This window comes from Mixophyes fleayi, chromosome 2 (genome assembly GCF_038048845.1).
Source record: "Mixophyes fleayi isolate aMixFle1 chromosome 2, aMixFle1.hap1, whole genome shotgun sequence".
Taxonomy (NCBI): Eukaryota; Metazoa; Chordata; class Amphibia; order Anura; family Limnodynastidae; genus Mixophyes; species Mixophyes fleayi.
The window spans coordinates 192,580,577-192,593,486 of record NC_134403.1 but is presented as its reverse complement, the minus strand read 5'-3'; the positions used below and the strand labels follow the sequence as shown (position 1 = coordinate 192,593,486).

Here is a 12,910-nt window from a genome sequence, read left to right as displayed (position 1 = left end):
ATAAGACAGACACCTAGACAGAGGATGTCAAATGCTCAGAACCTGTAGAAGTTAAGCATTTAGTATTTGCTCTGACCATTAAATGATTCATTGATTGACTTAGCACTTATGAAGCAAAGATGGTGTTAAAGTAGCCTTTATTTGTTTAGAGCAGTATATATAGTTTTCATTGTTCTCTGTGTATATAGCTTACTACTGCACATTTTTAGAGACATCTTCGTGGCAGTTCCTAGTTGGCAGATGCCTAAGATTGTAGAACTGTAGTAAGTCAGCATAAAATATTAGTTTCTTGCTTTTTAAGTATATTAATAGATGCTTCTTACATATACTTTTTAAATATGAGTTATCATTGTTTCGGTTTGAAGCTTATTTGTTATAAGCCCTTGAGGACTGGAGTTGCAGTTATACCCTAAGATGTTAAAATGTCAATGAAAACCATTCAGCCAGAAATATTAGCATGATGCCTTTCTTGAAATTCTATTGATAGCTTTTTAAAAGCCTATAGATCCAATTAGGAGAACTTGTGATAGTAAATAAAGCTCATACTGCAGTAGCTGGTAGCAGCTGTCGCATTTTGGTAATCCACAATTTTTTTATCAAGGACTAGCATGATGTCAACTTCAAAATTGTATAAAATTGTCAATTTATTGTTTTATATTAAAGGCAATATAAAGACGACCTTTTTTGGCTAGTGTTATCATATTCAAGCATTGAAATCACACATATCGACACAATTTATGGCAGTAAGCAATTGGCCACTTTTGAAGACATATATGATTGCACAAGTCTCAAACTTATTGTAATTAGATTGTAATATGACAACATATATTAATAAATAATCGGGTAATACATTTTACAAATATATAATTCAGAAAAATACAGTGTATTCTAACTCCATATATAAATCTTACTAATATACCTCTGCAAATTCAGCGATCCATTATATTTTTACTTGCAATAATCTTTTTTTAAAAGGATATAATTTCAGATTACTTAAAAAATGTTCTGCTGTATTCTCTATCATAATTTTTTCATACATGTGAGTTTATAACATCAGCTTAACCAGACCACATATGTATATGATATGTTTGGTATTTTATGCAGTAGCAAAATATACAGTGTTTGTGATTGTGTCCACACAGGATATGTGCCTGCTCCGCTTCTATCCACAGACCGCTAGTGATGCTGTGTTCTGTAGCCGGCTCTATTCATACCTCAACTGCAAACTGAAATATGGAATTATTAGGACCAACAAAATGGAGGCCTTTCTTATCCCACTGCCAGCATTTCAACCAATCCCTCCCAGACTACACCCATTGGGGGGACCAGGTAAGTCTCATCCAAGAAAGCTTACTTCTTCCATGTGTCTTAGCACTGTTTCTTTTCATTTTGAATGTTTATTCTAGTGGTAAAATATTTATTATCATCTGACAATTTGCTAGGACTTCTGTCATCTCAGTCATTCGGTTTTTGCACTTAATTATATTTTTTTCTATTTTTCTATTATAGCTATTTTTCTATTTTTATATAAAATACTGTTGATTTTGGTTGCTCTTTGTTCATGCATTGGTGGCAAGTGTTGATGATCATGAGTCCTAGGGCTAGATTTACTAAGCTGCGGGTTTGAAAAAGTGGGGATGTTGCCTATAGCTACCAAACAGATTCTAGCTTTCATTTATTTAGTACCTTCTACAAAATGACAGCTAGAATCTGATTGGTTGCTTTAGGCAACATCCCCACTTTTTCAAACCCGCAGCTTAGTAAATCTAGCCCCTAGACCAGAGATCTTCTATTTATTGTCCTGCACTATTACTTGAAATAAGCAAACAGAAAGGAAGAGTTACTTTCACTGTGCAGTGACTGATCAGTGATCTTTATGCTGATCAAGATTACATTTCAGTTAAGTATTTCTCCCAGGCCTATATCATTTGTGCACTGAACAACTTTTGTTTAAAGTACCTTTACCTTTCTCCAAGTTCTAATTGTCAACTTTATTGTCAAATTGATCCTTTTGCCCCATATGATAGGCTCCATGTCTTAGTGTTAGAGCTGCATATGTGTATGTGGATAGAGCAAAAAGTGGGTGGTGTAAAGGTAGGAAATGTCTGCATGTTAGAAAGCCTCACAGCACTGGGATCATGAGTTCAATTCCTGTCCACAGCCTTATCTGTTTGGAGTTTGTATGTGCTCTCTGTGTTTGCATGGATTTCCTCCGGGTGCTCCGGTTTCCTCCCACACTCCGAAAACATACTAGTAGGTTAATAGGCTGCTATCAAATTGACCTTAGTCTTTGTGTGTGTGAATGTTAGGGAATTTAGACTGTAAGCTCCAATGGGGTAGGGACTGATGTGAGTGTGTTTTTTGTACAGTGCTGCAGAATTATTGGCGCTATATAAATAGCTAATGATCAGGATGATGATAAATTGAGATGGTGTATCAATCATCTGGAAGTGACCCAAGGCTTAGATATCAACTTTCAACTTCTTGCCAGTGCACTAGCCACAACTAGTGTCAGTAATTGCCAAGAACATAGGAACCTTACTAAAAAAAGGTAATATAAATACACAATACCTAATTAATGACTTTGACTAGCGTACACTGCACATGCACAAAACAATATATTTGAGTTTAAATTACCTAGAGAGGCTGATTGGAGGCTTGTACATAAGGGTGTGCACATATAAGTATAACATGTCCGTCCCCTAGATATGCGGACTACTTGGCTTCTAAGGAGGCGTATTGATAAGGGCTGGTGGTAACATGATAATTATGACTGATATATTGTAACAGACGGAATGGGATCCCTGTGCTAATCTAGGTTAACGGCAGCCAGCCAGTGGTGCGGTGTCTAACGCGCTCCCCGATGTTCACCAAGAACCATCGCAAGGCGGGATGGGCTTTGCTGCTGAGAGCTTGCAGGTTTCGGCCCACAGGTCTGCCTCTAGGTGTAGCACTGTGGAAGAAGAGGACACAGGTGGGCAGGAGATGGCATTGAAGAGATTGGTTAGACCGGCGGTTCCCAAACTGTGCGCCGCGGCTCCCAGGGGTGCCGCGGCGCTGTCACTGGGGTGCCGCGGGCCAGACATAAAAAACAAAACAAAACACAGAAACTTACCAATCCGCCGGGCGCCGGGACCCAGCATCCTCCTCTCTCCTGCAGCTGTCACTGAATATCGACGTCAGTAACAAGCTGCAGGAGAGAGGAGGTTGCTGGGTCCCGGCGCCCGACGGATTGGTAAGTTTATGTGTTTTTTTAATTTTTTATGGCTGGCGCCTGGCGCGCGGCAGAGTGAGAGGGATCGTGGCAGAGGAGGGGGACAGAGGATGGTGACAGCGGGACAGAGGAGGAGAGCAGAGGATGGTGACAGCGGGACAGAGGTTGTGACAGGATGGTGATAGCGGAGGAGAACAGAGGATGGTGACAGAGGTTGGTGAGAGGATGGTGACAGCGGGACAGAGGAGGAGAGCAGAGGATGGTGACAGTGGGACAGAGGAGGGGGACAGAGGATGGTGACAGCGGGACAGAGGAGGAGAGCAGAGGATGGTGACAGCGGGACAGAGGTTGGTGACAGGATGGTGACAGCGGGACAGAGGAGGAGAGCAGAGGATGGTGACAGCGGGACAGAGGTTGGTGACAGGATGGTGACAGCGGGACAGAGGAGGAGAGCAGAGGATGGTGACAGCGGGACAGAGGAGGAGAGCAGAGGATGGTGACAGCGGGACAGAGGTTGGTGACAGGATGGTGACAGCGGGACAGAGAAGGAGAGCAGAGGGTGGTGACAGCGGGACAGAGGAGGGGGACAGAGGATGGTGACAGCGGGACAGAGGAGGAGAGCAGAGGATGGTGACAGCGGGGCAGAGGAAGGGGACAGCGGGGCAGAGGATGGTGACAGCAGGGCAGAGGAGGGGGACAGAGAGCAGAGGAGGGGGACAGAGGGGCAGAGGATAGTGACAGCAGGGCAGAGGAGGGGGACAGAGAGCAGAGGAGGGGGACAGAGGGGCAGAGGATGGGGACAGAGAGCAGAGGATGGGGACAGAGAGCAGAGGATGCGGACAACAGGGCAGAGAAGGGGGACAGAGAGCAGAGGTGGGGCAGAGGAGAGGCACAGCGGGGCAGAGGAGGGGGACACAGCGTGAGAGGGGCAGTGGAGGGGGACACATTCTGTCAGCTAAGTACAGAGTCAGCAGTCAAAATCTGAGTCAAGACAAGTCGTCATCCGGTAACACAGTCTGGCAGCGGAGTATCAAATCAGCAGGCAAAAACAAGTTAAGGACAAGTAGGGTCTGTTAATACTATCTTGCAGCGGAGTACAAGAACAGCAGGCAGATTCAAGGTCAGGTCAATCCGAGGTCTGTAACACTGAAGGCAAATAGCACTGAAACAACGGATAGTCAGCAAGCCAGGATCGGTACACAAGCGCAGGAGAGTAGGTATAGGTAACTGGTACACAGGAATAAAGCAGGATACAAGCAAAGTACACAGAAACAGTCACAATAGATACAAGTTGCTCTGACACTGAACTAGTGCCAGAGTGATGTTTATATACACAGTAAATCAATCTTCCTGCCACGGCATGCGGTCATGAGACCGACGATACCTGGAAGCTCCTTCAGATGCAGGGAACGAGAATGACGCTGGAGTGAGGAGAGGTGAGTACGTAACATATATCTGTAGTGTTTAAATAATGAATAAAAACAGCCCCTGACCGTTCCCCAAAACCAACATCAGGGTTCAGTGCTAAGGAAGCAACTGGCAGCATAACGTGTTGGTGTATCCAGGGCTGTTTATCATGCATGGTGCAAGGAATGTTTTGTCACGACCTCCAGCCCGCAGTAAACAGGTACCAGTCACAGTACATAGGCTTGTGTGACTAGGCAGCACAGTGGCCTAGTGGTTAGCACATCTGCCTCACAGCACTGGGGTCATGAGTTCAATTCCCAACCATGGCCTTATCTGTGTGGAGTTTGTATGTTCTCCCTGTGTTTGCGTGGGTTTCCTCCGGGTGCTCCGGTTTCCTCCCACACTCCAAAAACATACTGGTAGGTTAATTGGCTGAAATCAAATTGACCCTAGTCTCTCCCTCTCTGTCTGTCTGTCTTTACATGAGTGTGTGTTTATAGTAGGGAATTTAGACTGTAAGCTCCAATGGGGCAGGGACTGATGTGAATGAGTTCTCTGTACAGCGCTGCGGAATTAGTGGCGCTATATAAATAAATGATGATAAATGATGATGATGATGATGACTAGGTTTTCCAAATTTGCGTACAGTATTTCAGACGTTGATGGTCATTTGCAGGTGTTTGAGATGACAAGCAGACTCCATGACTGCCAAAGACAGATTGGAAATATTTTGTCTCTACACTGCAGGGACATGCATTGTGTGCCTATTGTGGAGTGGCCCTGCTCGAGAGCTTCTAGCCAGCACCCTCTCATCCCTGACTGCTATCACAGACCCTCTGAGCCCTGGCTGGAAAGATTATGTTTTGACTGTGAAAAAGTAGATCCCCAGTAAAATGTCCTAATCTAGCAGAGAGTGACTGCCACAGGAGGGAGTTTAGGGGAGATAAGCTCTCTGATCCTACTCTGGATAGCATGAGACAACCACATGGAATCAGCCTTTCAGGGATGAAGGTGAGTATGTGACCTGACACAATGGGCTAATGTACAGGATAACCAGGAATGTGGAAGGGGTAGGCCTTTCTAGGAGCACATTCAACTATCATCAGCTGCTAACGGAAATCCTCTGGCTGGACACCAGAGGAGTAACCAACACTGACGCAAAATTATTTGTGGCTTTTAGAGTCAGAGACTTCTGTAATTCCTGTGACACTTGCCAGTGGTTTAGACATTCCAGTACTTGTGTCCCCCTCAAATCCTTGCCAGTAGAGAACCGTTTTCAGCAGGTAGCTTTGGACATAGAAGGTCCACTGTCTGTTCCCATTAGATCAGGAAAGGGGTACATTCTCACAATGGTTGATTAATCCAATCGATTTGATAACCTAACCTATCATGGAACACATTTTTTGAGTGAACTGGTTCAATGTTTCTAAGCTGAGTGATGTAGCTTTACCTAAACATGGACTGGACAAGCTGTTTATTGGGATTCAAACCCAGATGCTATGGGCATTTGTGACTTTGGCGGGGAGAGGCTGGAAGCATAACCTACCACACCTTATGTTTGCTTGTTGTGAGTTTATGTAGGAGTCTACCAGTTTTTCACCATTTGAGTTGCTGCATGGCCACAGACTCAGGGTACATCCAGGAATTTTTGGCATGGACAGCTAGCTACACAGAATACTTGTGGTGGAGTATAGTGTATAGTGCAGCTCAGTCAGTAGTTACAGTGGCTCATAGGTACAGTTCAGTCTAACCTCCTAGAAGTACAAACCAAGTAGAACACTTGGTGCGATCAGTATTTCCAAACTAGAAACTTTGAGGAGGGGCAGAAGGTTCTGGTAAGCTCAAGTACAGTCTCAAAGTGTCTGAGCGACACTGACTTTGTATTGGAGAAGACCTTGTATGAGTAGGAGAAGGCCTTGTATTTAAAGGTGAGGAATTGTAAGAGGATTCTGCAGGGGAAGGGGAGCCAGGGGAAGGTATGGCAGGGGGGGGGGGCAGACAGATGTGAGTAGTGAGAGAGGAAGATAAGCCTAACTGCAGCATTAAGTATGGATCGAAGAGGAGCGAGGTTGGTGTGTGTGTGTGTGGGAGGGGGGGGGGGGGGTTAGCGGAATGCCAATAAGGAGAAGGTTGCAATGGTCGAGATTAGAAATGATCAGTGACTGGATAAGAGTTTTGGTGACATCCTATGCGAGGAAGGGTCTGATTCCAACGATGGTGCCCAATCAGTGGGGTTGGGGAACAGTGGGGCTATGGGTGTTGAGAAAGTGATAGAGAGGTTGGGAGAGGAGAAGACTCTTGATGGATGGAAGACAGTGAGTCTAGTTTTGACCTTAAGTTTGAGAAAGCATAAGGACATTCAGGAGGAGATGGCTGAGAGACAGCTGTACAACTGAGCTACGGAGAAAGTTCAGGAGATGGTTAGCGAAATAGGAGTTGAATCATTAAAGGATGTTGTCAGAATGGCCAATGGTGTGAAGGGTGTGGAGTAGGAGAGGGTGATCCATGGTGTCAAAGGCCACAGAGAGGTCTAGGAGGATAAACAGGGAGAAGTGGCCAATGGATTTTGCCGAGAGAAGAACATTGCTGACATTGGTCAAGGCGGTTTCTGTGGAAGGATGGAAGCCAGATTGAAGAGTTTAAAGGAGGGAGTTGTCAGAGAGGTAGCTGCTGAGATGGTTGTAGGTAAGCCGCTCAAGTAACTTTGAGGCAAAAGGGAGTAGAGGAATGGAGCGGTAGTTAGAGAGTGTGGTGGGGTCATTATTGTTTTTTTAATGGGTGAGACAAGAGCATATTTAAAGGATGAGGGGAAGATTCCAATGGAGGGGGACAGATTGAAGAGGTGAGAAAGGTGGGAGCAGGTGGTGGGGGGAGCAGGAGTGAAGGAGGTGAGAGGGGAAGGAAGCCAGGAGGCAGGTTGAGGATGGAAATGACAATATAAGAGAATGGACTAAGTCATTCATAGTGGGGCTGAAGGAGCACAAGAGGTGGTGGCTGGAGGGAGAGGAGGGTGGAGTAGTAGGGGTGGCAGATTTGTGATGGTAGGAGATTTTGTGTCTGATGGCCTCAATAGTAGAAGAGAAAAAGAAGGCAAAATCAATAGCAGTAAGGGAAAATGGGAGGGAGGAGAGTGGGGGGGGGGGCAACGGAGTATCTACAAAAAAATGTTTTGTAGAGGGAGGCTGCCTGGTTGGGGTAGGCCAGAGTGGATAGAGGGGAGAGTTGAATTTCAAGCGTAGAGGCGAAAATAGCAGGATCAAGAGCATCAAGATTTGGCTAGTAAGGGTAGATTTTGGTGTGGGGGCGGGTGCAGGAGATGAAGAAGATGAGGAAAGAGTGAAAGAGAGGAGATGGTGGTCAGAGAGTGGAAAGGAAGAGGTGGAGAAGTCAGAAGTCAGAAAGAGCTCATTGATTGGAGAAGACAAGGTCAGGGTAGTGACTGAAATAGTGGGTTGGGGGAAGAGGTCCATTCTAAAAGGCCATAGGACGAAGAAAGGGCAAGAAGTTTGATGGACACTGGATCTGTGGGTTGTTAAAGTCACCTAGGATGATGGACGCGTGGTCTGAGAAGAGGTAGTGGGGAAGCCATGCAGCCAAATTATCAAGAAATTGGAAACAGCAGCGGAGGAAGCAGTATCAGTAGAAGAAAGCCAGGTTTTTGCGATGGCAAGATGGTTAAGAGTGTTGCAGATGAAGAGGTTATGAATAATGGGCAGTTTGTTGCGCATGTGTAATAATGATAATGACAGTGATAATAATAAAATCTACCAAGCAGTCCTGATCTACAGTAACTGAATAAGAAGGTTTCAGATTAACCATCGAGGTCCTGGTGAAGGATCCTGTTCGTGGCAGCAATTATCCTCCTACAACTGTCAAGGACATCATGTTGGTGTGCAGTCAATTCACATGTGGTGAGTGACTGGCATGTCAAAGTGGTGCCAAAAGGAGTAGTCAGTGACACTGAAAACCAGCATGGTATAGTAAGTCTATCTCTTCACGGACTCTAAGTATTATTTAAACCCCCTGTCAGGGCATATCTAAAAGCTTAAATTAATTTTGTTACCAATTGAAATTAGCACGTGTGCTCACACAAACACATGTGTTGGATGTCATGGGGATTCAAATACCCAGCATAACAGTTTTTCAAAATGGGGATTTGAATCCTGATGATTTCTGAGAGATGATGTAGCAATCCAGGCTGAACATATGACTTTTAAAGGTTATGCTTACAAGGGTCGGGCACATATGTTGTGCTCGCTGGCAGGAACACCACTTGTTGCTAGGAGGATTTTGAAAACACTGCTGCAGAATTTGGTAACTCCATAGCTTACTGAAATATCGATGTGAATGTATAATCACTATTTTTCTCCATCCACGCTCTGCTACATGCTGTGTCTGTGAACTATTATTATTCTGCATAGCCAAAAATATGTTTGTTAGCTTGTGACAAAGAATTTAAATTTCTTAAAAATGTTTGTAATCTCTGTTTCCAGACTCACCCCCTTTGAGAATTTCCCTTGCAACAATATCTGACAACGTCAATATTTAGTTAAATATATCTCAGGAACAGTCATGTAACCTTGCAAACAATATCTCTCATTTATTCTAAAATGTAGAAAGTTGAGTAGTAATTGGTGATGGCTTTCTTTTTGTTAAGACAAACTTTCGAAAGCTTATATCTCTTCAGGACAAAGGGTTATGCTGCCCATACACACGATGTCAGTAAATACATTCAGAAGATGACTATTGGCTTGTGTGTACTGTTGTCTTTCTAGCACACTAACAGTCCTCATTGAAGCCCAGATAGTTATTAGTGTGTGCCAACATTTTTATTTCAGAAGTATACTGATGCAGTGAATTATAAAAGACAATATATGAAAATTGTTGCTGAGTATCTATTGCCTTTGCGTCTTGCCATTATTTTCTGTGTATGATATCTTTTCCATAGGGATTGATGATGGCCATCCCCATCTGTTGCTAGGCCTTCTTCTTCCAAATCATCCATCCTGGACTTCCTGTCCAAAAAGGATCAGCAGGGTACAGAGTGAGGATCTTGATGTCCCTGATGACATTTTTGCATCTATACTAGATGATGTGGAAAGAGAAGAGCGTCAAATGGCAGAACAAGGGCTCCCACCTATTTGGCTTCCCTCCAGAGAGCAGAGCTCTGAAGCTGAGGACGTGGGTGTGCCAGAGCTGATAAGTAGCCTCTGTTTCTTGGCAAACAGTCTTCAAGAGATGGCATCACAGAATTACAACAATTATAATAATTTGCCCACGGCTAATCACCCAGATGTCACAACAGCAACAAGCCCCATTTGGCCAATACATAATATGATACCCAGTTTTCAGCCTCCTGTTTCTTATGATACTAATGCGGCTGCCATGGTTGATCCATCAGTCATGTATGGGCCACCCAAGTTTTGGCCTTTTACATTCTAAGATCAGAATAATACACAACACTTAGAATAGTTGCTGTTGTTTACTTTCTGCATAGCAGGTTTTGAACAGTTTTAGAATTTAAAATGATTGTAAATATTTCCTTTAGCTTTCTAGACCATATAACTGTTTACTAGCTGGCAGGGGTTTAATTTCTACAATGTTTAGGATAGCTAAAAACTTTCTGTAACACCATAGTCTTTAAAAACTGTTTTGAATTGTAATGTTCATATTTTTCTAAAAAAATATTGTTTCATTGTTGTATTTGTTTTATTTTCAAAATGCAATAAAAGTATATTTAAAAATTAAACATTTTCATGACATTTAATTTAGATGACGTAGTTAATGTCAGAAACTGATAGAAGATCTAGAAGTGGCATTAGAGACATATTCCCAATTTTGTAAAAAAAACAAAAGCACCAATAGTTGGATTTTATGTGGATGACTTATCCGTGTTTGTATTCTGCTTGACATCAGAAACTTATTTCTCATTTGGGTCTCGCTTAATTCAACATTAAAATACCCCTGTTTCCCACCACTGTGACTTCATAGCCTAATGCAGGTTATACATGCAAAGTACTCGCAAAGAAACAGGCTGTTTTCCAGAAGTGCAAATTTCGGAAATACCTTTCAGTTCTGCTTTTGCTTCTTGCTTTCAAGACATGACATTCCACACTGTATTTGGCTATGAGACTATCATCCTGCAGTGTTAGCAATCCTAACCAGCAGCACCATTAGGCCAGCAACTGTAGCTAGGCGAGTCGTGGAGTTCGCTTTTAGCAGCTTCTTTTCCCATATAACTTAATGTGTCACTGGTACTTGTTACTGCCACTCAGTTGCCCCTAGGTCTTGTGCATTAAATGCCCTGCCACTGTGTTTAGTGCTGAGATGCACAGGTTAGGCAGTGCACCTCCTTCTCTAGCCCTGATTAGTTCCTGCCATGGATGTAGATGACCGGAGGGACCCGGCACATGCAGGATATTCTTTGAAGATGTTGGGACACAGGTGATGTAACTTGGTGGTACAGTGCAATCAGATTATTTATCAATTATTTGGGCACCAAACCATCTCTATATTGCATAATAAACTTTATTTACACGTCAGCACTCCAGTACAGTTTTAAACTGTTGCAGTGATAAAATAATTATGTACAGTTCATATGTACATCTCCTGCCTCCTCCTGCACAGTCCTTAACGTTTGCACAGAATATTAATGGGACAGTCACATTTAAATGGTGTGTTTTTTTTAGCTCAACCTCATTTCTCACAGCAGTGTTCACTCACCCCTCCTCTTCGGAGTTAATATCCCTCAGCCTCCTCTGCAGGACAATGTCTCTCACACCTTCTCTACGGAGTAATACCTCTCACTCTTTCTCTGTGGGGTAATATTTCTCACCCTCTGCGTGGTATTATCTTTCACCCCTTCTCTGCAGGGGTAATATCTCTCACTCCTCTGAAATGGTAATATCTCTCACCCCTTCTTTGCAGGGGTATAGACTGCATACCGTTTCTGCCCCCTTTCCCCTTAACAGTTACCTTCCACAATTATAACTTACACTGTAAATATGAAATAACGACTCAAATATTAACTTTGGCAAAAATAGGTCACAGTTTATTTAAAGAAATATTTTTTGCTGGCGGAGAAAGAAACTGTGGGACAGCTCCAGCTGAATATACAAAGCAAACGAGTGGATGTCCAACTGGCCCTGAATCGACTAACCAAAGATGACTTCCCTTACTAAATGGCCAGCACTAAACCTTGCGTCAGATTGACTGCAACCCCTCTAGACTCACAATGACGTGCCCCCACAAAGCAAGTCAAGAGTTCCTCCACACAAAAGGACCAAAAGTCACCTTTACCTACAGTTACAGAGGAAAGTTACCTGCAGTCAATACCTATAGCGCAGTGTGTATCAGTCTCCAATTGCAGTCCTTTCCCACCACCTTCAATGGACCGACAGCCCGCCACCAGGCAAACTAAGATAACCCCCAACCTTCAAGAAAATTTGCTCGATAAATAGCCATAAACCTTGATTGGTGAGGTGAACTCCATCCCTTCTAATTAACCGTACCTGATCCACCGATATTAAGGGATGGTCTATGGCAAAGGATGCGTAATACTATGCCAGACCCGAACAACTGAATAGCCGGTCATCTGGACTTTACAATCCTCAAATCCTCTCTGATCCTAATAATAAGATCCAGTAACTTTCCCTTTTCCAAATAGGTTACCATTATGTCTTGGTGGCCCCATTTTGCGATCTCATGTGTTAAAAGGGGAAGAAAAGTCGGCCACAGAGCTGTCTTCTGCCCAAACAAGGAACCTCCACAGGGCAGGAGAAGGAGGACCAGTTCAGTGCCATCCTGTGTCTGGACACCCAGAACTACCCAAATTTGTGAGGGTTAGGAACTGGCCAATTATTTTGTTGGTCTGATGTATTTTTTATAGGCACCGGATTTCCATATGGGGGTATCATATGTACAGAGAATAATTCACTCGCACAAGCAAACCCGAGCCTGTGCATCGTTTAGATTGCACCACTAATCCACAAATCCTAAATACGCCAAAAAAGGTCAAAAAGAAGGCTGTGCTAAACAAAATTAACTTGTAACCATCGAACATCACACCTTTTAGGGAATCAACTAAACGGTGAACCAACCAAATGAACTCTTAAATTCCTCGGGGGACCGGCCTGTCACACGCTAAGGGCCTTTTAAATTAAGAAGATCTTTGTTAGATCCTCGACTCCCTTTAATGGTGCCATAAACATAATACTCGGTAGCATAGCGGACATGAATGTCTTTGAGGCACCTGCTTTATATTGGGGTCAAATAAAAGCCATTATGTCG

General features: G+C 43.6%; 1 protein-coding gene across 4 annotated transcripts in view; it reads left to right on the top strand.

Annotated features, from left to right (window-relative positions):
• SPOCD1 (SPOC domain containing 1) overlaps positions 1-10,370 on the top strand; it is a 135,584-nt gene extending 125,214 nt beyond the window's left edge. For all 4 annotated transcript variants that reach the window (XM_075195192.1, XM_075195193.1, XM_075195191.1 and 1 more), the window contains 2 exons: positions 1,143-1,329; positions 9,570-10,370. In XM_075195192.1, coding sequence (XP_075051293.1) covers positions 1,143-1,329; positions 9,570-10,063 — 681 coding nt within the window. In that variant the 3' untranslated portion in view covers positions 10,064-10,370. The remainder of the gene's footprint in view (positions 1-1,142; positions 1,330-9,569) is intronic.
• The last annotated feature ends 2,540 nt before the right edge of the window (positions 10,371-12,910 follow it).